Genomic DNA, 21298 nt, shown 5'->3' with positions numbered 1-21298 from the left:
TTTGTTGATTTAGGTGTTTGTTTTGTTTTGTGTTCGTTCTCCCGCAATCTGTAATTTCTGCAATCCGGCTACAAACCCCCTGTTTAAAGGAAGGGCCCTTCGGAGGGGTAGCGGCACGCGGACTACAGCTCCCGTGAGGCAGCGCGCCCGGCTCGCCTCGCTTCGGGCGCCGGGGGCGGACGGGAGGTCTCGCGAGGGTAGCGGCGCCGTGTGGGCGGGCCCGCGCGCGGGAGTTTTTGGCGGGCTCGGGAAGATGGCGCGGCTGTGAGGGGCGGGAGGGGTTCGCTGCCCGCCCGGCTGGTGCCGGGGCTGCCATGGACACCACGTGGGATAGCGAGCACCTCTGGTTCTATTTGCTGGCCTTGGGCTTCCGCCCGAAACGCCACCGTGGCATAAGACTGGGGAGGTTAGTGCCAGGGAGATCGGGGGGAGGGCGGAGGTGGGGAGTCGGAGCGGGGCCCCGGGTCTCACTCGGGAGGGCGAGGCGGGAGCATCTCGCCGTGGCTGCCGAGAGGCCTGGTGCCCCTGGCGGCATGCAGTGCCTGGGAAATGCCCGCAGTGCCGCCGCAGTCCACATTATCTAAAACTTTCTGAAGAAGTCAAACCCAGGAGTGGTGAGAACTCTTTCTCCTCCGCACAGTCCTGTACGGAAGGAGAGGTGAGGGGCTTCCTGGCGCGTATTTTGAAAACTTGTCGTGAAGGAATGGTTTCGTAGCATCGGAGATGGTAGGGGGGTTGGAATAGACCTTAAAACATCACACAGATCCCACCTTCGCCCCCTCACCGACGGCCAGGACGTCTCCCACTAGACCACGTTGCTCGAGGCCTTACCCAGCGTGGCCTTAAACACTGCCAGGGTCGAGGCATCCACAATCTCCCTGGGCAGTTTGTTCCAGTGCCTCACTACTGTCACAGTAAAGATTTTTTTCCCAATTATCTAACCTAGTTTTTCCCTCTTTCAGCTTGTACCCATTAGTCCTTGTTTTGTCACTACAGTTCCTGACGAAGAGTCCCTGTCCAGCTTCCCTGTAGGCCCCCTTCAGATACTGTAAAGGTTGCTGTAAGGTCTCCATTCAGCCTTCTCCAGGCTGAACAGTTCCAGGTCTCAGACTTTGTAAGGGAAGTGCTCCAGTTTGCTCTTCAGCTTCGTGCCCCTTCTCTGGACTTGCTCCACCAGTTCCATGTCCTTATTATTTTGGGGGCACTAGAACTGAATGCAGCACTCATTCAGTTGAGTGGGGGTCTCACAAGAGCAGAACTGAGGGGCAGCATCACCACCTTTGACCTGCTGGCCACGCTGTTTTTGTTGCAGCCCTGGATTTCACATGCGTTAAGTAGGATGCAAGGTGTATACTTTTACCTAGGAAATCAAGCATTCTGTTAGTTACTCTGTACATTAACACAGTTTTGCAGTCTTGAGCAGCCAGTAAAAATGCTCTGTTAAGTTTTCCCCGTTACTACTTCTGATGTGGCTGTTTGTTTGTGTCCTAGGGATATGTTTATTCGACCAAACAGCAAAGCATTTTCTATCATTGCCCGCTTCCTGTTTACTAAGTTGGACAAGCACCGCGCAAGAAACACTTTCCGGTAAGTGTTTGGCTACTGCTATGCCCTTAATTAAGAATATGTTTTATACAGTTGCTGGAGGTTTCTTGGGGAATGCTTTGGAAGAAGAGCATGCGGTCAGAGAATTTGTTTCCTTTTGATCACAACTCAGTCAATCAATTTTGATCAGTCAGAAACCTTGCCTTAATTAGTTCTTTCTGTTACTATTTGTTACCTGACAACTTTGATGTAAATTTTAACAGCTGATAAGGAACCTAACTGTCCCATTCTTTCTGACCAAACAGAAAATAACATTTGGCATTTGTAGATTGTTGCCAGGACCTTCAGCATGGCAAAACTCCTGTGTTCTTAAATGGTTTTCTTTTTATAGCAGAGCTATTTCAGCTTATGCATTTAAAGACATGGCAGGAGGAAGACCAGCAATATGAAAATGGTCAGGGTTCTGGTCTTTTTTTTTTTTTTCTTTCTTTTGTCCCAAGTTAGAAAAAGCTGCAGACAAACTTTTCTCTGAAATAATTTGTAATTAACTTATGGAAAGAAAACATTGTCATTTAACAAACTTTCATCTATTCTTGGTCTAGAGTATATGCGCCTCATTTTCTGGCTTGGCATCAATAAGAAATCTGTCTTACTCGTGTTTTTACAGTAGTTAATTAGGTATCTGAATATTTGAATGTGTTTTGACATGGCTTCTTCTTTTTTTTTTTCCTTCCTGTTTCATCCTTTTTTAATGAAAAGGCATTCTGGATTCAGAAAATTACCAAGTCCTAGATTTAGGAAGCACTGCAGTATGTGGCTAAGAGAAATTTCAGTGAGTATTAAGAAAAGTGGAAGTTGATGCTCTACTGGTTTATGTGACCTTAGTCTTTTTTTGAGGGAACTGTTTTATATGAGAGTTTTTTAAAAGGATTTTTAAAATGAAAAAATTCGGTTTTGCCTTTTGTATTCTTTCATATAGTTTATCTTGGACTTCCTTGAAGGAAAGATGTTGGCATTGGGGAGTTTAGAAGAGAGGGACCTAGCTGGGTCCTAAAAGTGCTGTGGCTTGCTTTTGGGTAACAGTATTTGATTAAATGGAGGTCTAGAGAGTCCCTTAGCCCTGGGTGAGAATAGCCTCCTTCAGCTTGAGGGGTGTTTAAGTGGCCTGGGAAAGTGTTTATTATTGTGGAAGTTGATTCACATGAATGAAGAACGTCATTGATAACACTTTCTTGTATATCGGGAAGGGGGCTAAAATGTAAGGCAAGCTTTTTAAAGACAAAGCAAAACTGATTGCATCAGGTATCGTTGATTATTATGTCGTTCTTATACTGCCTTTGTTTAAATGATTGTTCTAAAAACCTTGTCTTCATGTTCTTCAACACTTCCATATTTTAGAAATAGCGGGTGAGGTGAAAACCAATGACACAATATCTTTAAATATGATTAAAATACACAAATTCATGACTTCAGTACAAAATATGAGAGAAAACCTGAATGTGTTTTCAGAGATTACCTTATTCAATTAGGAATAAGGAGGGAACCAATTTTTAACGTTATTCCGACACTAATGTCTGCCTTTGCATTGAAACCATATTGTGTACAGACGTAGGTGGGTGTTGGGAACATTGAAAAAAGCTTTATTCTCTTCTGTTGACTACAGTAGGTGTCAACTGTGGTGGCAAAGTCATTTAGCTTTGCATGAGACTTGCTAGTGGGTAATCTGCAGCATTTTGGTATGCAGACAAATCTTTGATAGCTGTTGTTTATGCTTCTTAGATTGCATTTAATGATTGTACTTTTCTAGAATCAAGAGGAACTAGGTCTTCCACGAATTGCACCTTCCAAATTGATTTGTCCTGGTGGTGCTAAATTTATTCACGTGGTCCACCATTTTGCAAGATACGTAATGATTAAGAACATGAAAAAGCTCACTGTAGGTAAGCTGTATGGGACAATTAAAAAAGCTTCATTTGTTATGTTTGTAAATCTGTCAAGTCTTTAATATATGATGGGAGCTTTAAGCAGTTCTTAGCTGGCTGCTCAGGTCAGAGTCTTTCATGGGATTCTGTGCATTTGCGTAGAGCTACTGCTAATGGAACAGTGCAGATGGTTTTGCTCTCTATTGCTTTATAGGTCCTGTTGTAAGGTTCACCTGTGCAATGCTCTGCACAATTACCTGCACAAGCAATGGTTTGGTCCAAAAGTGTTGGACAGCTACACTATTTTCTTTCTTGGAACTTGAGGAATTCTGAAGGATCAGATCTGTCTGTTTCAGGCATCTTGTATTGTAACCTAAAGAATATAGAAAAGGAATGAGGGAATGAAGATGTATACAACAGAAAAAAGGGCAAAAGAGGCAGTAGGCTGCATGCTCTTATTTCAGGCCAGGTAAACATGAGCAGCTTGATTTGTGATTTTTGCAGTTTGATTTAGGCAGATTAGGAAGCTGTCCATTTTTAAAAAGCAAACTAAGTAATCCAAATGCCAATTTCTGTTTAGGTGCTGGTATACCTTTTGCTGAAGCTGTAATGTGGGAACCAGAGGATATGTACATAGCAAAAGCAAGACACAGAGTCGCATACAATAAACTGCTGCAAATTCTTCAAAGGGAAGACTTTGTTATTCAAGAATATAAGAAAAAAACACAGTAAGTAATGCAGTCAAAGAAAGTGAGTCTTTTCATAAAAGCTGATTTATGTGTATGTGTTTTTAAAAGGATTTGAAAAGTCTATATATGCTTTACATCACAGAAGTAATTTGGTTGAACTTCTCCCATATTTTCCCCTTTTATCTTCTTTCATCAGCAGTTCTACTGTTTGTAGGTCTTTTGTGAAGCATAATAGTCTAAAGAAATGAATCATTTAGGACATGCTGTATGTTACATGGGCATTAAAATGGTCAGGGAATTCTACATGTATAGCAGTATGATTTCTTTTGAAGGGTCATGTCCTAAAATGTGACATTCTCAGGATGAAACACTTGGTTTTATTTAGTGACAGCAAGACACATTTTATTTATTTAAACCTTAATTATTTCACTAAAAGTGTGCTATTCTTAGGTCTTGTTTATGGCAAACACTCCCAGCTTGAGAAATGTCAAGAGCTGGAACGTTCTCTGCAAGCATAGAGTTACATATCAGTGGAATCTACAGGATTTGTGTTTATATGACTGGAGCACTGTCACGGACAGTTTTGGGTTGTTTAGTAAATGGCAGAAAAGAGCGAGGGCTTGCACTGTAGGTAGAAGAGCAGTGTCAGTGTATGTAGTATAGCTCCATACAAGAGGACTGGTCATGTGTCATGCCTTTGGATGAGGGTTTAGCATCCAGGGAGACCTCATGGTGGGTTTCTGCCGGCCTTGGTTCTCACAGAGGACTTCAGCTTACGCTGGTACTTGCTAGGAAAGTAGCTCAGTGGTGCATTAACCATGTAGGAAATGGGAGTACCTAGGGGATGACTTGATAAGGCAATTGCTGAGTGTGTTGAGTAGGAGCAGTACTCTTTTGAACTCACTGCATGTCAATGAAGGAAACTTCTTCTCTGAAAATGTTATAGGGCTCCTATGGTCACTCCAGCCAAGAACTGTAGAATTTTAAATCCCAAGGAATGTGAGGATGACAAAGAAAATTGATGGCACTGTCCTTCTAATTTGAGTGTATTTCCACTGGTCTAGGCAACTGTAGGAGGTATCTTGTGGAAACAGAAAAGCTCATGAGATGGATACTTTCAGAGATCCTTGCTGAAGCTCATATGTGATCCATCTCTTTAAGTCAAAAAAGAAACAGATGCAACAAGGAACCAGCCTAATTAGGACAGTGTAGCAACATATGGAATATGGAAAAGGGAGCTGACACCAAGACACCAATATAGAACTATTTCTCAGATGTGCAGTGATGTAGCTAGGAAGGCCAAAGTTCAGCTAAAGCTCCAAGAGCCTGATAAGAGCTTGAAAAAAGAATTCTGTAGTATATTATTAGGAGAAGAAGTACATGGAGGATTTAGACCTGCTTCTGAACAAAATGGTAAGTTACAAGTCTCACAGCTTGGAATACCCAATATGTGCCTTGACTCAGGCTGCATGGTAGGATCAGTAGCTGAGTCTCTGTGCTAAGAAGCAATAGTGAAAGAAGCAACAAAACACTGACAGCAGAAGAGGGTAAAGGAAAAGTTTCATTGCTTTCATCCAAGAGTTGGGATACTTACCTGATGTCGTTTCAGAGCAGATCTGACGTATTTGGAAAGACAGAAGGCTAGGTAAAGGGGTGGTCCCAAAGGATGAGTGCCTCAAAGTCATAACTGGTCTGTGAGTGGAATTCCTATGAGGCTGATGCTGTGTCTTCTTAAGGAATATCGATGACAGGCTTGAATACAAACCCACCAAAGTTGCAGATGGTGGTGAACTGTGAGGAAGGAAGATAGAAGATACTGCAATGGGGAAGTATTTCACAGAAAGAGCTTGCTGGATCTGGGGACTTGCACAACAAAAATTGTGTGAGCTTTAACAAAGAAGACCAGTATGAGGTCCTGCACCTGAGAGAGAGAATAGTCCCCAACAGCAGCACAGGTTTGTGAGTTATTAGCTGGAGAGTAGCACTGCTAAGAAAGAGTTAGAATTGAGAGTAGTGTGGGGCCACTAGTTGAGCATGGGTCAGCTACTAATCAGGACCAGCAGCTACCATGTTGTATGGGAATGACCACTGGTCAGCAGATGGTGGACAGTTGTATTATGCATCACTAATTTTTCTTTCTTCAGTTTTACTCTTCTCTCTCTTATTTACATCTGTGTTATGGTATTTTTATTTCAGTTATTAAACTGTTCGTATCTCAGCCCATAAATGTTACCATTTTTCAGATTCTCCTATTCATCTGGGACTGGGGAGGTGGGAATGGAGTGAGCAGCTGTGTACTACTTAGTTGTTGGTCTGGCAATTCTAATGCCATATGTGGAATACTGTGTTCAGCTCTGATCAGCCCAGTTATGGTAGAGAGTGAAAGATGGGAGAGATACTAGCAGAGGACTGCAATGGATTACAGGGCTGCACAGTCTGAAATGTATGAGTAGAAGCTGTAGAAATTGGGTTTGTTTAGCCTGAAAAAGGCAATGCTAGGTGTTTCATCAGAGTTTCAGTATCTAAAAAGTAGTTGTAGAGAGCACGGAGGTAGTCTTCACAAGGATGTCCTGACAGAACAAGGCAACAGGTCCAAGGTGTTTAGGGGAAAACTCTGTCTGGATTTGAAAAAAGTGTCTTGTGAGAACAATCAAACTGAAAAAAGTTTCCCTCAGGATGGAATCTCAGTTCCTGGAAGCATCCAAGACTTGGTTTGACAAGACTATGAGTAGCATAATTAAAGGCTCTGCTTTCAATGGAAGGCTCAAAAATACAATTTCCAGAGGTCAAAGGCTCCTAAACTTCTTTGATTTCTGTAATTCTGTGCCTCCTGTGACTTTGTTTGGGAAATACTACTGCTATTTACCGTGTGAATGATACCCTTCAAAAATGTAATGCTTTATAGTTTTTTTTATTATTCTTGTCAGTGCATCAGAACTCGGAAGATCCTTTCGAATGCAGCATGATTCAGGCACACAGTGTTTGTGAAAATCAGACTACTACATTTTTACATGCTTAAAATGTCAGTAAAAGCACTTTGACGAAAGAGCTTCTATGGTCCAACGGCTTGTACACCAGTATTCTGTTCTCTGGTCTTTTGAAAGTGAGGGGTTTGGGTGCTGTAGAATTGCTGAATATATTTGTAGTTCATGTTGATAATAGATACTTACAGTAACTTACCTATTGCTGCTGGGTGTAAGAAACAATTGCCTCAGTATGTAGATTTGGAAAGAATGGACACGACTGGTTAGTGACTGTAAGCAATTCTGATAAGCCTGTACTAGCTCTTGAATTTTTTCCTAGGGATTTAATTAGAGAAATAGAATGGACAAAGTCTGCATGTGCAGTTCTAGAGAAGCAGTCTTGCAGGTAAGTGTATTTCCTTGTAACTAAGCTAGGATGTATGAAATATATTAGATGCTTGGTTTTATCAAGTATGAACTATAATTTCACTGTAGTCCACTTGAACTTTTATTTTGCATGTGCATACAGGATGAAACAAAATTACCAAAACAAAAATGACACAACTGAGAAAATTCAGAAGGTAAGCATTTTGTTCCTGCTGTGGCAGTGTGTTGAATTCTAACGTTTCTGCAACACTTACTGGTCAGATACTGTTATTTGCACTTGTCTACCTGTGATTATGCTAACACTTTCATCTGCCTTCATGCTGTTTTGGTACTCTGTCATTATAGGTATTACAGCAAACGTTTTAACACAGTGTTTTTGTCCTTCCTTATTAAGGTCCACCACGTGTGGACACTTATAGTGGAAATGCTTGCATCTCTGAAAAAAGAAAGGGAAATTGTGGATTCTGTACTTGAAGACTGTCTTAACCCATGCATTCTAGATGGAACTAATATTGTTTTGAGTGTTCCAGGATTGTTGACTTACAGAGTTGAAAGCAACATATATGGAGTAAGTGGTTTTTGTCCTTCTTGCTAAATTGCTAAACTGCTTTCATTTAGTCCTTAGGCATGCAATTAAATACCTTAAAAATTAAACAAGTACTTCATGGATTATTAGAGATGATTGTGGAGGGATGCATGAAATACATGTAATTCATATACAAAGATTTCTTGTTATTATAATGCTGTTTTGTATTTCTTATGTCTAATCCATTAACTTTTTCAGTTCAGTAAATACATTGATAAGTCTGCCTAATTAGTACTTGACTTTTTTGTTGTTTAGACATTAAAATTATGTTGACTGGTTTAACTGGTGCTTCAACTGATTGGCTTTTGTTTCCATTCTGTAATATATGGTGTTGTTCAGTTATGACATCAGTTTTGTTTGTGCCCTATCTTTTGGGGCAGTGGTCAAACAGAATACCTCATTGGTTGAAGTTTTCTTGTATTGCTTTAACCTAGAATGTATTTTTTGAAAAATGAAACTATCAGGACCTGAATCTAAGTGTAATGTATAGTGTCTTGGTTCTGCCTACAGAAGACTTACCTTTCTCATAGTGGTACTGTTCCCTAATTATTTTTATCTATTGCTTACTCCAAGTTTTGCACAGGAAATTTATATGAAGATGGAAAACTGAATTTCCTAACAGTTATTCAGTTGCTAAATGAAGCCCTGACGACACTGAGAGATGAACATTGTCCATACGAATTAAAAGAACTCCACAAAATTGAGGATGTGGTTACATCCTACAAGAATATACTACAGGAGTTGAACACAAAAAGGTAATTGTTGGGAAATTTTCTCTAATTGCTTGTTCTTAAATGGTAGGATCATGTCTACTAGAGTTGTTTCTAGAAAAATGTTACAGCAAAGATATGTTGGTTCAGTCTTTTTCTTGTGCCTCTGGGGAAATTAGTGTTTGTTTTAATTATTTATATGACTTTTTATTGAGATTCTTTTCTAGTTAACTTCAGCTTTTTGCCTTTGTTTCATTAATATTTTAGTCTTTGTTCCTGGGGACCTCATTTGCTTGCTGATCTGATTTTTGCCTTTTTTTGTCTTGTTGCATTAATAAGTTCTGAGACTCTTAAAACTTTCATCTATAACTGGCTTAGGGAAATTTAAAGTGTTTATTGTGTATATGTTTTAGTATAGTTTTTCCAATTCTGCTGTAAGAAACATGAAGACTACCTAATAGCAGCTTTTTTGGTTGTGAATTTCAGTTCTTAGTGTATGAATAAATGCATGAATAAATTAATACATATGAAAGGTTTCTCCGGATAAGGGAGAACATTTAATACTGTCCCCCTTTATGTAATTTGTTACCTCTACCAACAGATGTATTCATTTTCCATGTTTATATGTTACAGTCTAAGAAGAAAGCAACAGCATTGTGAGCCAAAGCATCAGTCTATTTCTAGAAAACAGGAAATCTGGGAATCAAAGTGGGAAAAGTTTCTTGGCCAGTGTCCTTTTAATTTAATCTTTAAAATAAGCAGCAAAGTAAGTAGTGTTCATTTTATCTTATTCTGAGAAAGGAAAATGGTGAAGTGAGAGAGGATGTAGGTCTAAACTAGTGTGTTCTGTTTCAGCACTTTAACTTTATATGTAAGGTCAGGGGCTCACATAATGCAGTATGTCTGATTCTGCATTAAGAAGTCGTGTTTCTTAAAGAGAATACATTTGGCTTTATGATACCTGATGTATTCACTGGAGGTGTTGAAATGGTAGATTGGCATAAGAGTGAGCAGACTGGTTTTCATTTTGTTTCTGTCCTTCCCCCTGTGGAAGCTGAGCATTTGTACATTCAGTGTGAATATTTGCTGATTTCTGTTTTCCTCTTTTAAAACAATGTACTTGATAAAGGGACAATTCCCATTTTGATGACAGAAAGTTATGCCCTTGTGTAGCTACCGAGCAGAGAGAGGAGAAACTTCATGTTGAGTCTGACAGCTGGTTTGCTGAAAAGCTGTTTAAAATAACTGTCTGTTATTGCTGCTGACTTTTTCTGCATGCTTGTGTAATCTTTTCTTTCCTTTTGAAAGCAACCAACTTCATCACGCCAGTCTCCTAGTTCTTCAGATGAAGATGAAAACACTATCTTGTATCAATCATTTTCAGGTGGGTGAACAAGAGAAGATCCTTTTCCTTCTCCCCCACCACCACAATTGTTAAAAGTTACATGAAAAAGGCTCCCTTCCTGCATTTGCAGATGGTCTTTGATAGTCTTTGTTAATTGGTTTTGAATGACTCTTTGCCAAAATTGCCTTGCGTTTTTCAACTTCATAGTATCATGGAGATTCTCTGAAGCTTGGCAAAAACCCAGTGCTGAACTGTTTGATATTTTGTTGTTCTTGCACAAAGGATGTTGAGACAGATGATGTCTGTGCACAAAGATTTATTCATGGATTCTAGAGAATGCATTCAGTCTTAACAGTAAAGGTTAATTTGGGTTGGAGGAGTAATAAAGAGAGAAAGAAGATAAAACTTTTCCCATTGACCATCTAGGAAAAGAAATTGAAGGTGTCCCCCTAGGTAACTATCTTGTCCTGGTGTATTCTGAAATACTTTATTCCTTAGAAACTGTGCCATTTGAACAGGACCTCACTTGGTCTGTGTTGGTTGCATTTGGTCAGATCAGGCATGGTTGTTACACATGCTGATTGGCTGATGATCTGATGATATTTTACTGGGTAACCTCATTTTACTTATTGACCGAGTCCTGTCTGTCACTAGTACAGAGTTATCAGCTAAAAGCTGCAAAGCAAGGGGGATGACTGCTTGAATCATGACATTTGCAGTCCCTTTTAGGAAGAATGGCATAGCAGAGGTGTATTGGAATGTCAGGATTCAAAACAATGGTGGGAAGATCCTTTTGCTTACAAAGGTGAAAGTACTGCTCCAGCCATCTGAATGTGTGTGGGTATAAGACTACAAGCTGCAGAGGAAAGACAACAGAACTGGATTTGGAACATAGTTTGCCTTAAAAATTAAAAAGATTGAAGCACTGTACAATGATGCCGTGAGCTGGTAGAGTCAAAAAGCTTGAGCCAAACTGATGTCTGTGACATTCTCTCTACTCTGTGGTTAAGATGCATTATTGGAGAATACAGCCACTAAGAAAACTTCTGCCTGTTAATAGGGTCAACTCCAAAAGCAAAATACTGATCTAACTACTGGAAGTGAGCTTGGATTTTTGATGTGTTGTTGAGTTGAATGTGATAGGAAATGCCATTTGTCCTTGCAGAAGCTGAAATTAGGATTAGTAGAGAACTACTGAGGTTAAACTTTGGCTGTGTATTCAAGATGTGCCAGAGTTAGTACATTGGTCCAGACAATGTGCTGAGGTGACTGAAGTATGTGTACCTCCAATAATGTTCAAAACATTTACTTCTGTAACATTTGCTTGCACAAAGCTTTACCTTGCTTGGACTGATGCAGCAAGAGGGATGAGTATATCCACAGATATTTATTGATTAATGCAGTTGTGGTAAAGGTGAGTGGAATTGTGCTTTGTGGAATTGAGGTGTATGTGGAGAGGAGGATATAATAAAGTGGCAGGGATTGTAGTTTGGAGGAAGGGGGAAGGTCCGATTGGCATGTGCAGGTCAGCAGATAGAATCATGGTTCTTGGTCATGTGCTCAGGAACAACAGAAAGAAGTGCTGGCTGCTAGTGGCATCTGTAGCTACAGGTACTGCCTGAGCAAAAGGATTGATAGTACTATTCTGCTTATGTATGAGTTTATTTTTATGTGTCACATGGGAAGCCTAAGTGAAAAAAATGGAAGCAATACTAAAACTTTTGGGTTGCTTTTCTAGATAATGACTCTGGTGATGAAGAATGCCTTGGGAAGAATGATGAGGCTTTGGAAACCATGATGGATACAACAATAGTACCCTCAGGATGGTATGCTTAATGAGAATTTGATTAAAAACAGTAGAAAAATTAGATGTTTACTTATGGACTTGAATATTTTGCATCTCTTGAGTCTTAGTGAAATATTTCAGTAGCCCACTCATTACATCACAACTACCTGATTTAGCAAAATAATCCTTAAGTAACTCCTGCTTTCTCCAGCTGACGACAGATTGATCAACTGGTTGCTGCTGAATAGGAGGAGTAGCAGTCAAATCGCAAGGTTTTTTGCTTGGTTTCTAACTATATTCTAAGATTCAAGAGACAGATGGAGAGAACAGAAACTTCTGTTTCTCAGGCTAAACCTTCTCTGCAAGACTTTTTTTATTACTCTTCATTAGAGTTAGTCACATAGTTCTGTAGCTACTCTAAAGGGTTAAACACAGAACAGCGGTATCATAGAAAGTTTTTCCCTTGTGTCATTTGCTTGGTCCAGGAATATTTCATGACTTTCTGAATAATGCTGTCTTTCATAATATGACTTCCACAGATGCTTGAACATGGCCTACTAAGAGACCCAGGGAGTTAGCAAAGGAATGCTATCCATTCTTAGACATCAATAGATGTAGTTGCATGTAAATCTCAGAGGCTATTAGAGTACTTAATTAAATGCTGGGTTTCTTTCAGTGACTTCATACAGCATGGAGGTTTGTCTGCTTCTGAGGTTACAGACAGGTAACACCAAAAACATTTTAAGGTGTGCTTTTCCTAGCAGGTGAGGACTGTGCAGTTCTGAGAGCTATGAAATTGGCGTAAAACTTACCAGAACTGATAAGGCTGAAGTTTTTGGTAGCCACGTGATTGTTAAATATTAGCAAGTTTGTATAGGAACAGACCTGTGGATGCCAGAAATAGTTCAGACAAAGACTGCATAGGAAAAAGAATGTTGTAAAGTCTGCAGAAGACTCTTCAGTTATCTTTTACAGCAGAATGCAGAAGACTTGTTTATAAGTGTACTGAAATATCCCTTATTTTTCTTTGTACTAGCCAATAGCAGAGTTTTATTAATCTGCTGGTTTTGGGAGGCTGATACACAACTAGGGCTAAAGCTGCTCTAGTTGTCACGCTGTTCTCCCTATAGTAAAATTGCTTTCTGATGACCGGGACGAATTGAGGGAAATCGTAACGGACAGATACGGAGCAAACAACACAGAACAGCCTTCTAAGATTTGCATTCCAGTTGTTTAATTTGTCTCTAAGATTGTTGGGGTTTTTTTTGTCTAGTCACTTCATCTCTCCCTGCTCGAGACCATCAGTGCCATCGTTATCAGACGCATCTGAAAATGGAGACCTGTTAACTGAAAATGTAACCTTCTATCTCTGAAATTAATTGAACTTAAGACATGTCCTTTTCATATTGGTTGAAACTTAGACTTTTTGGAAAAGGGTTTTGGGGGTGGTTTTGGGGGGTCTTTGGTTTGTTTTGTGGAGTTTCAGGGGGTTTTTTGTTGTTTTTTGAGCAATATTTTTACACATTTGAGTTAGTCTAGCAAAATTGTAAAAGCTAACTCTCAGTGACTTCGTTAAGCTTTAAGGAAGAACAGTAGGAAGAAGATGCCTTTGTATCTGACTTCCTGTATGACATACAGTGTGTGAGTGACTGATTCCTTGTTTGCTGAAACAGTCTTTTTGATGTGAGCAGTGGTCAGACTGTTTCTTTAAGTTGTAAATGAAATTTAAGTGTTAAAATGTGTTGTAAGAGCAACTTGGATGTACAGTTGTCCATTGCACAACTGTTCACTGTACTGTGATCAAGGTAGTTGCAAATGAGTCATCTGTGTTGTATGTAACACCTATCCTAGTCACTACTTAGGTCCTACTTTGAATACAGTTGTAAAAATATTTTGTATTTTGTTAGAATTCAAGACTGAAATATTTAATATTAATTAATATATATCACTATTATATATTTGTTAGAATTCAAGACTGAAATATTTTTGTTGACTAAACACTGGGGCCATTGCAATTCAGAATTTCTACAGCAGTTCATGCTAATATCCTTGCTTCATTTAAAAACTACTGATAATTCCTATGTATTCCTGTAGAACATGCGTACTTGTGAGAAAAATAAAACACCTGTGCCTCCAAAAATCTTAAAAAAAGGAAAGGAAGAATTCCCCACTTCAGAAATGGAGAATGCAGGTGAAAATACTACCCAGCCAAAGTCTCCTGTGAAAAAAGATGACATTCTTATGAAAGCCAGAGATGAACTGGCAGAAAAGGTTAGGATTTTACATTTTTTGGTTGTTTTTAAGTAAGTGATCTCTAAGTTCAGAGAACAAATCACTAATTATAACAAAAAATGTCTCTTGTAATCCACATACATTAAAAGTTACCTTTTTCTGCTAGATAGTTACAGAATCACAGAATTTTAGAGTGGACTGATAAAGTACACTCTGAAAGCAGGGCATCTGTGTAGGTATCATACTTAAAAATCATGGTGAAGTGAATAGCATGTTCAGTAGAATCATGGTATGATTACGCTTCAGTCTGAAGTACACTGCAAATATTCAGAAACAAAAAGAACTTGTTAAATTCTTAAGTTATACAGGTTAAGTATTTAACTGGGACTTGGTAATTTAAGCAGGAATTTAAGTATTTTTTCTTTTAGGTATTTTATTTAACATTTGGCTGAGGAATTCCTTCACAAGAGTTACTATAAAATGTACCACATCTTATTTTGGAGAGTAAATTGCATTTTTCAGTGAAATTATAGTTATTTTTCATCTGCTAAAATGTTTGATTTATCTGAATATATCTTGAGTCTTCCTGTGTATGCAGTTCTTGGCTAATGTCTTAAGTATATTCTGTCTGAGCACACTTTCTTATTTGAAAGGTGGATTCATAGATGATAAGTGAACTGAGAATTGAATCTGATTTCAGTCTATTATCTTCATTTTGTGTTTGTAGGATACTATGGTCATTGGGAACCTAAGTAGTAAATAACAGAAAAGGATATTCCAAATTCTCCAGATGATTTGGAGGATGATATTTATTTTGAACCATAACTGACAGAAATGAAGATGTTAAGATTTTGCTTTCTCAGAATTTGCTGTTCTCTAACATCCTACAGATTGCACAGTCAGTGATGTCTGAGTCACCTGACGGTGGTGAAGAAAAAGGAATGTCATTAGATGATCTCATTAGCTCTCTGTCTTTTAACCCATTTTTAACGAGGAAACAAATACCCCGAACTCCAGAAAATCTGCGTGAGTTTGAAATTCTGGTTTTATAATGCTCATTGGTAAAAAATGTGGTTAATTCATTGACACGTCACACAAGAAGAAAGGGATAGTTATTTTGGTGATGTTGCATGTTTTTCCAATGGTTCACTCTGTAACACGACACAGTAGACCTAATAAGATGTGAACACAGTGAATTCAACTTTATTTTTTTTCTTACGTAGAATCCTCTTTATGTTGAGAAATCATAAGCAGTATAAAGCAGCTATACATATATCCTCTTGGGTTGCTTATGTCATTGAAGGGACATAAAAATAAAAAAAAAAAGAATAAAAACAGACTGACTGAAAATACTGAAATTTTACCTTGGTTTGTTCCGTTTAGTTACTGAAATTAGAAGTTCGTGGAGGAAAGCTATTCAGACTGAGGGCTCCTTAGACCTAGAGCTGTCCTTAACTGAAGTGGTGACAGAAGAATCTTCAATGAATGCTACACTCAGTATGCAGGAGGAAGTGGACTCCAGCTTTGTGTGCTCTGAACCTGCAACTCCTCTATCTGACTTTGATCCTTCTGTGTCAGAAAAGAAGTCTCAATTAAGTTCTACAGAATCTAGTTCTCAGGAGCAGGTGAGCATAAGTCATACATTTGAATCTTCAGATTCAAAAACATCTGGAATTCAGGAAAATAAGAGAACTGAATCAGAGGAACTAGATTGTTCTGCTTTGAGTGGAAGTTCTGTAGAAGATCTAAGCCAGACTTTGGAATATGTAGAGAAGAGCATGAATATTCCAGATACTTGTTTGAAAAGTAGTAGAACAAATACACTTCTTTCAGATTGTTCCAGTTTTCTGATGGATGAGACAGTATGCTGTAATGTATCTGTATTAAATTCTGTGGGTCATGAAACTCCTGACATGGGGATATTGGATGAGACAATTCCAGAATCTGATAGTTTAGATCTCAGCATATCTGCAAGCCCAGACTCCATTTTTTATTCAATGGGCAGTGAAAATTTAAAGAGAATCCCAGAAAATAATGAGGATGTAAAAGAATTGGACCTAGATATACAGTCCCCGTCCAACTCACATGAAGTTCTAAAAAGTACTGCATCGAAGAGTGAAGAAGAGCTGCATCAAACACATAATGGAGACAAATTTGAAAGTTACAGAGCCGAACTAAGTACGATACTAGAAGAAAAGGAGGAAAATGATGATGATCCTTCCACCAAGATGCCATTGCCGGATTCTCCTAATGAAAGCAAGTATTCCCTGTCATCTTTGCTGGTATCCTGTCAACAGATGGATGGTACATGAAGTCCCATTAACTTACTGCATAGATTGAAGGGTAAGTGTCTGTGTTCTTTAGGCATCAATATTTTGTCCATTCTGTCACTGGCTGTACTACCATGAATAACCTATGAGTAGCTGAACTGTGCTGTGTAAGTGGAGGGAAACTATTTATATGCTTATTCCTCATAGAGGATGAGACATTAAAAATAAAGGAAACATGCTTCCTTTAGTTCTGGAGTTCTATCAGCATTGTTCAATTACAAGAAAAGATGTTCATCTGACTTTCTGCTGTAATCTGGAGCTGTTAAAGAAAAAAAACAGCCTTAAGGTGCATTGACTGCAATCTGCAGTTAGATTTTGAATAATCTGAAGTTAGATTTTAAGATTTCACAAAGATAGTTTGAAGTCTGTGTTTACTCTAAACAAATTTGGCTATTTAGAAATGTGTCATAGGTCTTTGAAACTTCTTTGAGATCCTTGAGGTGTTGATAGAACTATCCTGCATTCCAGCTTGCCTATCCCCTTACCCCATGTCCAACAGAAGTGTCAACTGTTTAACCAGTATTGCAGTGTTTATGTTTATTGCAGTTACATGTGAGCTTAAATTATTGAAATGCATTGATAAAAATGAACTAGTAAATGAGGACTTCCTTGAAAACAGGAGGTATGCAGGGATGTGATGAGGGAGGCCACCACCCACTTGGAATTGAGTCTGGCAAGGTATGTCAGTGATAGGTACATCAGCAGGAAAAGGAAGATTAGGGAAAGTATGGGGCCATGGTTGAAGCAGATGGGTGTCCTGGTGATGGAAGACACAGTGAAGGTGGAATTAGTGAATGCCTTCTTTGCCTTAATCTTTACTACTGAGACTATCCTTCAGGAATCCCAGACCTCAGAGGTAAGAGAGGAAGGCTGGAGAAAGGAAAACTTGCCCCTGGTCATAGAGGCTTCAGTTCGAGGTCAGCTAGACTGACTTAGCGCCCATAAATCCATGGGCTCCTATAGGATGCTCCCATGGATGCTGAGGGAGCTGGCAGATATGAAGTTGCTAAGCCATTCTCCATAATCTTTGAGAAATGGAGAGCAGTGTGCCTGATGACTGGAGGAAAGCAAATGTTACTTCCATCTTCCAAAAGGGCAACAAGGAGGAACTAGGAAACCACTAGCCAGTCAGCCTCACCATCATCCCAGAAAAGGTGGTGGAACAGATCACTCTTGAATATTGTTACCATGCACGTGGAAGAAATGCAGGTCACGAGGAATAGTCAGGATGGATTCACCAAGTGGTCAGGATGGCCACTGGGAGTAGACAGGTGGAAATCATACTTCACCAATAGCCTTCTGAGATGACATGGCAGGACAAGTTGGCCAGGGGAGAGCAGTGGATGTTGTCTGCTGTTAAAGAAACTTCCCAGTCTGGCCATTCATGAGACTCCATGGCGGTGACATTCGCGATGTCAGAGACTTTCACTGTTGGGAAGCCCCTGCACAGTGGGTGACTGGTAAGCTGGTGGGTGCCCTGTGTGATTCCTTACACAGCCCACACTCTCATGCAGTCAGTTCAGGTTTCCCATAGCAGTGTCTCATGTCTCAGTCCACAAAGCCATTTATTCACAGCACAGTAACACAAAATCAGCTTGAGCTGGTGCCTCTAAGCAGAACCCCCAGCAAAGAAACCCCAGATCTTTTACATCCTCAGTCTCCCTGTGTGCAGTTTAGCTCTTCCTTCTGATTTTCAGCTTCTGTCCCTACTCTCGTGTCCCTCCATCTAGATGGTGTCACCAGTCTTCATCTCCTTTGCTGTCCAAAAGGCAGTGCCCAGCTCCTGATGTGTCTGTCATTGTCCATTCACCTGGCTACTGTCACCCATGTTCATGCACCTTGTTACCATAATAAAGATTGGCAGTTCACAGCCTCTTGTCTCAGGTTCCCAGCCAGAGCTCAGATTACATCTCAGTCATCAGCTTGGGTATCCATCTGCCTGGTGGTATGGATGGTTATCAGCACTACCTTAATTTCAGCTAGAGTTTTGATGTTGTCTCCCATAACATCCTCATAGGTAAGCTTAGAAAATGTGGGTTAGAGGAATGAACAGGGAGGTGGATCAAGAACTGGCTAAATGGCAGAGCTCAGAGTCATGATCAGTGGAGCAGAGTCCAGCAGGAGGCCTGCAGTCAGGGGTTTTCCCAAGAGATCAATACTGAGACCAATCTTACTCAAGTTGTTTGTCAATGACCTGGAGGAAGGGATCAAATGCACCCTCAGAAGTTTGCTGGTGACACTGAACTGGGGGCAGGGGCTGATCCACCAATGGCTCTGCTGCCATTCCGTGGGACCTTGATCAGCTGCAGGGATGGGCAGAGAGAAACCTAAGGAGGCTCAACAAGGGCAAGTGCCAGGTCCTGACCTGGGGAGGAGCAGCCCCAGTGCCAGCACAGGCTGGGGCTGACCTCCTACAGAGCAGCTCTGTGGGAAAGGACCTGGGACTCCTGGTGGGTCACAAGCTGTCCATGAGCCATCAGTGCCCCTGTGGCCAGGAGGGCCAAGGGAATCCTGGGGTGCACTGGGAAGAGTGTGGCCAGCAGGTGGAGGGAGGTGACCCTTCCCCTCTACTCAGCCCTGTGAGGCCACACCTGCAGTGCTGTGTGCAGCTGTGGGCTCCTCAGCACAAGAGAGACAAGGAGCTGCTGGAGAGGGTCCAGTGGAGAGCCACAAGGATGGTCAGGGGTCTGGAGCTTCTCTCTTATGAGGAGGGACTCTGGGCACTGGGCCTGTTTGGTCTGGAGAAGAGAAAACTGAGAGGAGCTCTCATCAATACTCAGAAATATCTGAAAGGTGGGTGTGGGAGGATGGTGCCAGACTCTTTTCACTGGTGCTGAGCAACTGGATAAGGAGCCATGGGCATAAACTAAAGCACAGGAAGTTCCACCACAACTCGAGGCAGAACTTCCTTACACTGAGGGTGGCAGAGCACTGGAACAGCTGCCTGGGGAGGTTGTGGAGTCTCCCTCTCTGGAGGCTTTCAAATCCCAGCTGGACACATTTGCGTTGTCACCTGCTCTCAGTGACCCTGGCTTGGCAGGGGGGTTGGACTGGATGATCACCAGAGGTCCTGTCCAATGCTAACTATCCTGTGATCTGTGATTTAATGAAGTACTTGGAATTTCATATAAACTAGTCTTGGGGAGTAGTGAAATTTATTTCTTTGTGCAAGCTTTCTGCAATATAGGTTTCATTTAGAACTGTAACTGTGTTGCTAACAACTGATTGGAGCACTTACCAGAATTAGAGCACCATTTCGTATATGCTGTATTAATACATGTGAAACAACTTCATTATTTCCATCTCAATAATTGAATATAATACAGACTACAAACTAGTATGTTTTCTCTTTCAGATAAGAACAGTTGAATCAGAAGCCGGGCATAAAGGAACCTTCATCAGGATGGAATTGGTAAAGCAGAAGCATAATCGTAGCAGTGTATTCGTTTATAGTTCACTGGAGTGTGTAGCATCTTCTCAAAGCATTGTCTGGATTGGGAAGTTGCGCTTCTTTTGGTGGAGACTCCATTCCAGTTTCCTTGTTTAAGAGTGTCACTTGCCTGCTCTGGCGCTGCCAATTTCATATCATCCACTGTGGCTCTCTGTGTACAGCCCATCATTTATATACAGAACTGTATCTTCTTTTTTTAAAGCATATTTTGAACAGAAGATGTTGAGTAAATGGCATAACACTAGAAAATGGAAAAATGAAATGTCAGAGGATAAATAGTGAAATTTGTTAATTTGCTCCTAATCCACATCTCATATTCCATCCCAACCCTCGACCCAACAGATTGAAATTACTTGGTGCTCCACATTCCAGTGCATTAATCTCTCTTACTGAGACTTCTGGTCTGTACTGCCATCACTTCTACTTGTTGACAGTGGCTGTTCCCTTTTCTAAACCTCGCTGGAGTGCATATTTCTTTAGCTGTATTACTGAATAAATGCTTTACACTAAAGTTAGAAAAATATGTTGCTTGTGGTAGTGTTAATGCTACTTGATTTAAACAACTGACGTGCACTTACTATGTTGTGGAGATTCCAAGAGGTAAACCTCTCATTGTAAAAATACTGACTCCTAGCCTAATTTGTTTAGAGTCATTGTTAAATAAAGATGATTTTCTGTTCTGGATTGTCTTCCTCCTTTCTTCAAAAACCTTGGGTTTTAAGAAGAAGCTCCACCCGTATTTGACATCTTCCTTATAAAGCAGAATTTGACAGGCTCTATGAGGAAGCTGTAATATGTGTAGTGTGGCGGTGTACGTTAGCAGACGGGGGAAAGTGCTGCTGAATAGCCAGTTTACATCTTGGTCAGACAGTGAATCAGGTGTTCTCCAGGTTTGACAAGTGGCAGGTGGGCGTCAGTCTCCCATGTACCAAGGAGCACGGCAGAGGAAATGGCCCCAAGTTCTACCAGAGGAAGTTTACATATTAGGAGAAATTTCTTCATGGAAAGGCTACAGTGCTGATACAGACTGGCCTGGGGATTGGTGAGGTCACCATCCCTGGAGGTGTTGAAAAAAAGTGTGGATATGGCACTTCATGTGGTTTAATGGTGAATGCAGTGGTGGTGCTAGGCTGTTTGTTGGGCTTGAAGATATTGGAGATCTTTCCCAACCTAAGTTCTATGGTTCTGTTGCCACCTTAGCTACTGGCTGCCTGGAACAGGCACAGTTGTGTTCTGTCTATGCCTGGGCTCTGGAGCTCAGCACAGGTGACTTCACAAACATTGCCCAGGTAGCTAGATGGGCTGTAGGCTAACTAAGTGTATGGATGTGGATAATAAGATCGTGGCCTATC

The 21298-nt window shown here is 40.5% G+C and overlaps 1 protein-coding gene and 1 non-coding gene across 3 annotated transcripts; both read left to right on the top strand.

Annotated features, from left to right (window-relative positions):
• Positions 1-203: 203 nt before the first annotated feature.
• On the top strand, positions 204-20625 carry HAUS6 (HAUS augmin like complex subunit 6). Of its 2 annotated transcripts, XM_063422983.1 has the most exons (17): positions 204-406; positions 1492-1587; positions 2305-2377; positions 3353-3485; positions 4048-4195; positions 7460-7525; positions 7649-7700; positions 7901-8074; positions 8666-8847; positions 9436-9568; positions 10111-10186; positions 11886-11973; positions 13207-13288; positions 14028-14204; positions 15056-15191; positions 15549-16508; positions 19851-20625. In XM_063422983.1, the coding sequence occupies exons 1-16, from the start codon at positions 315-317 to the stop codon at positions 16475-16477; spliced, it is 2637 nt and encodes an 878-aa protein (XP_063279053.1). In that variant the 5' UTR covers positions 204-314; the 3' UTR covers positions 16478-16508; positions 19851-20625. The 2 variants fall into 2 exon arrangements, with proteins under 2 accessions (XP_063279053.1, XP_063279054.1); XM_063422984.1 differs by lacking the exon at positions 2305-2377 and having other exon boundaries at positions 388-406.
• On the top strand, positions 13002-13132 carry LOC134564829 (small Cajal body-specific RNA 8). Its single transcript, XR_010083666.1, has one exon. It is a non-coding gene; the product is annotated as a small Cajal body-specific RNA 8 (non-coding RNA).
• Positions 20626-21298: the final 673 nt, after the last annotated feature.

The sequence above is a fragment of the Prinia subflava genome, chromosome Z (genome assembly GCF_021018805.1).
Source record: "Prinia subflava isolate CZ2003 ecotype Zambia chromosome Z, Cam_Psub_1.2, whole genome shotgun sequence".
NCBI classification, from domain to species: domain Eukaryota; kingdom Metazoa; phylum Chordata; class Aves; order Passeriformes; family Cisticolidae; genus Prinia; species Prinia subflava.
This window is presented reverse-complemented; position numbering and strand designations above follow the sequence as displayed.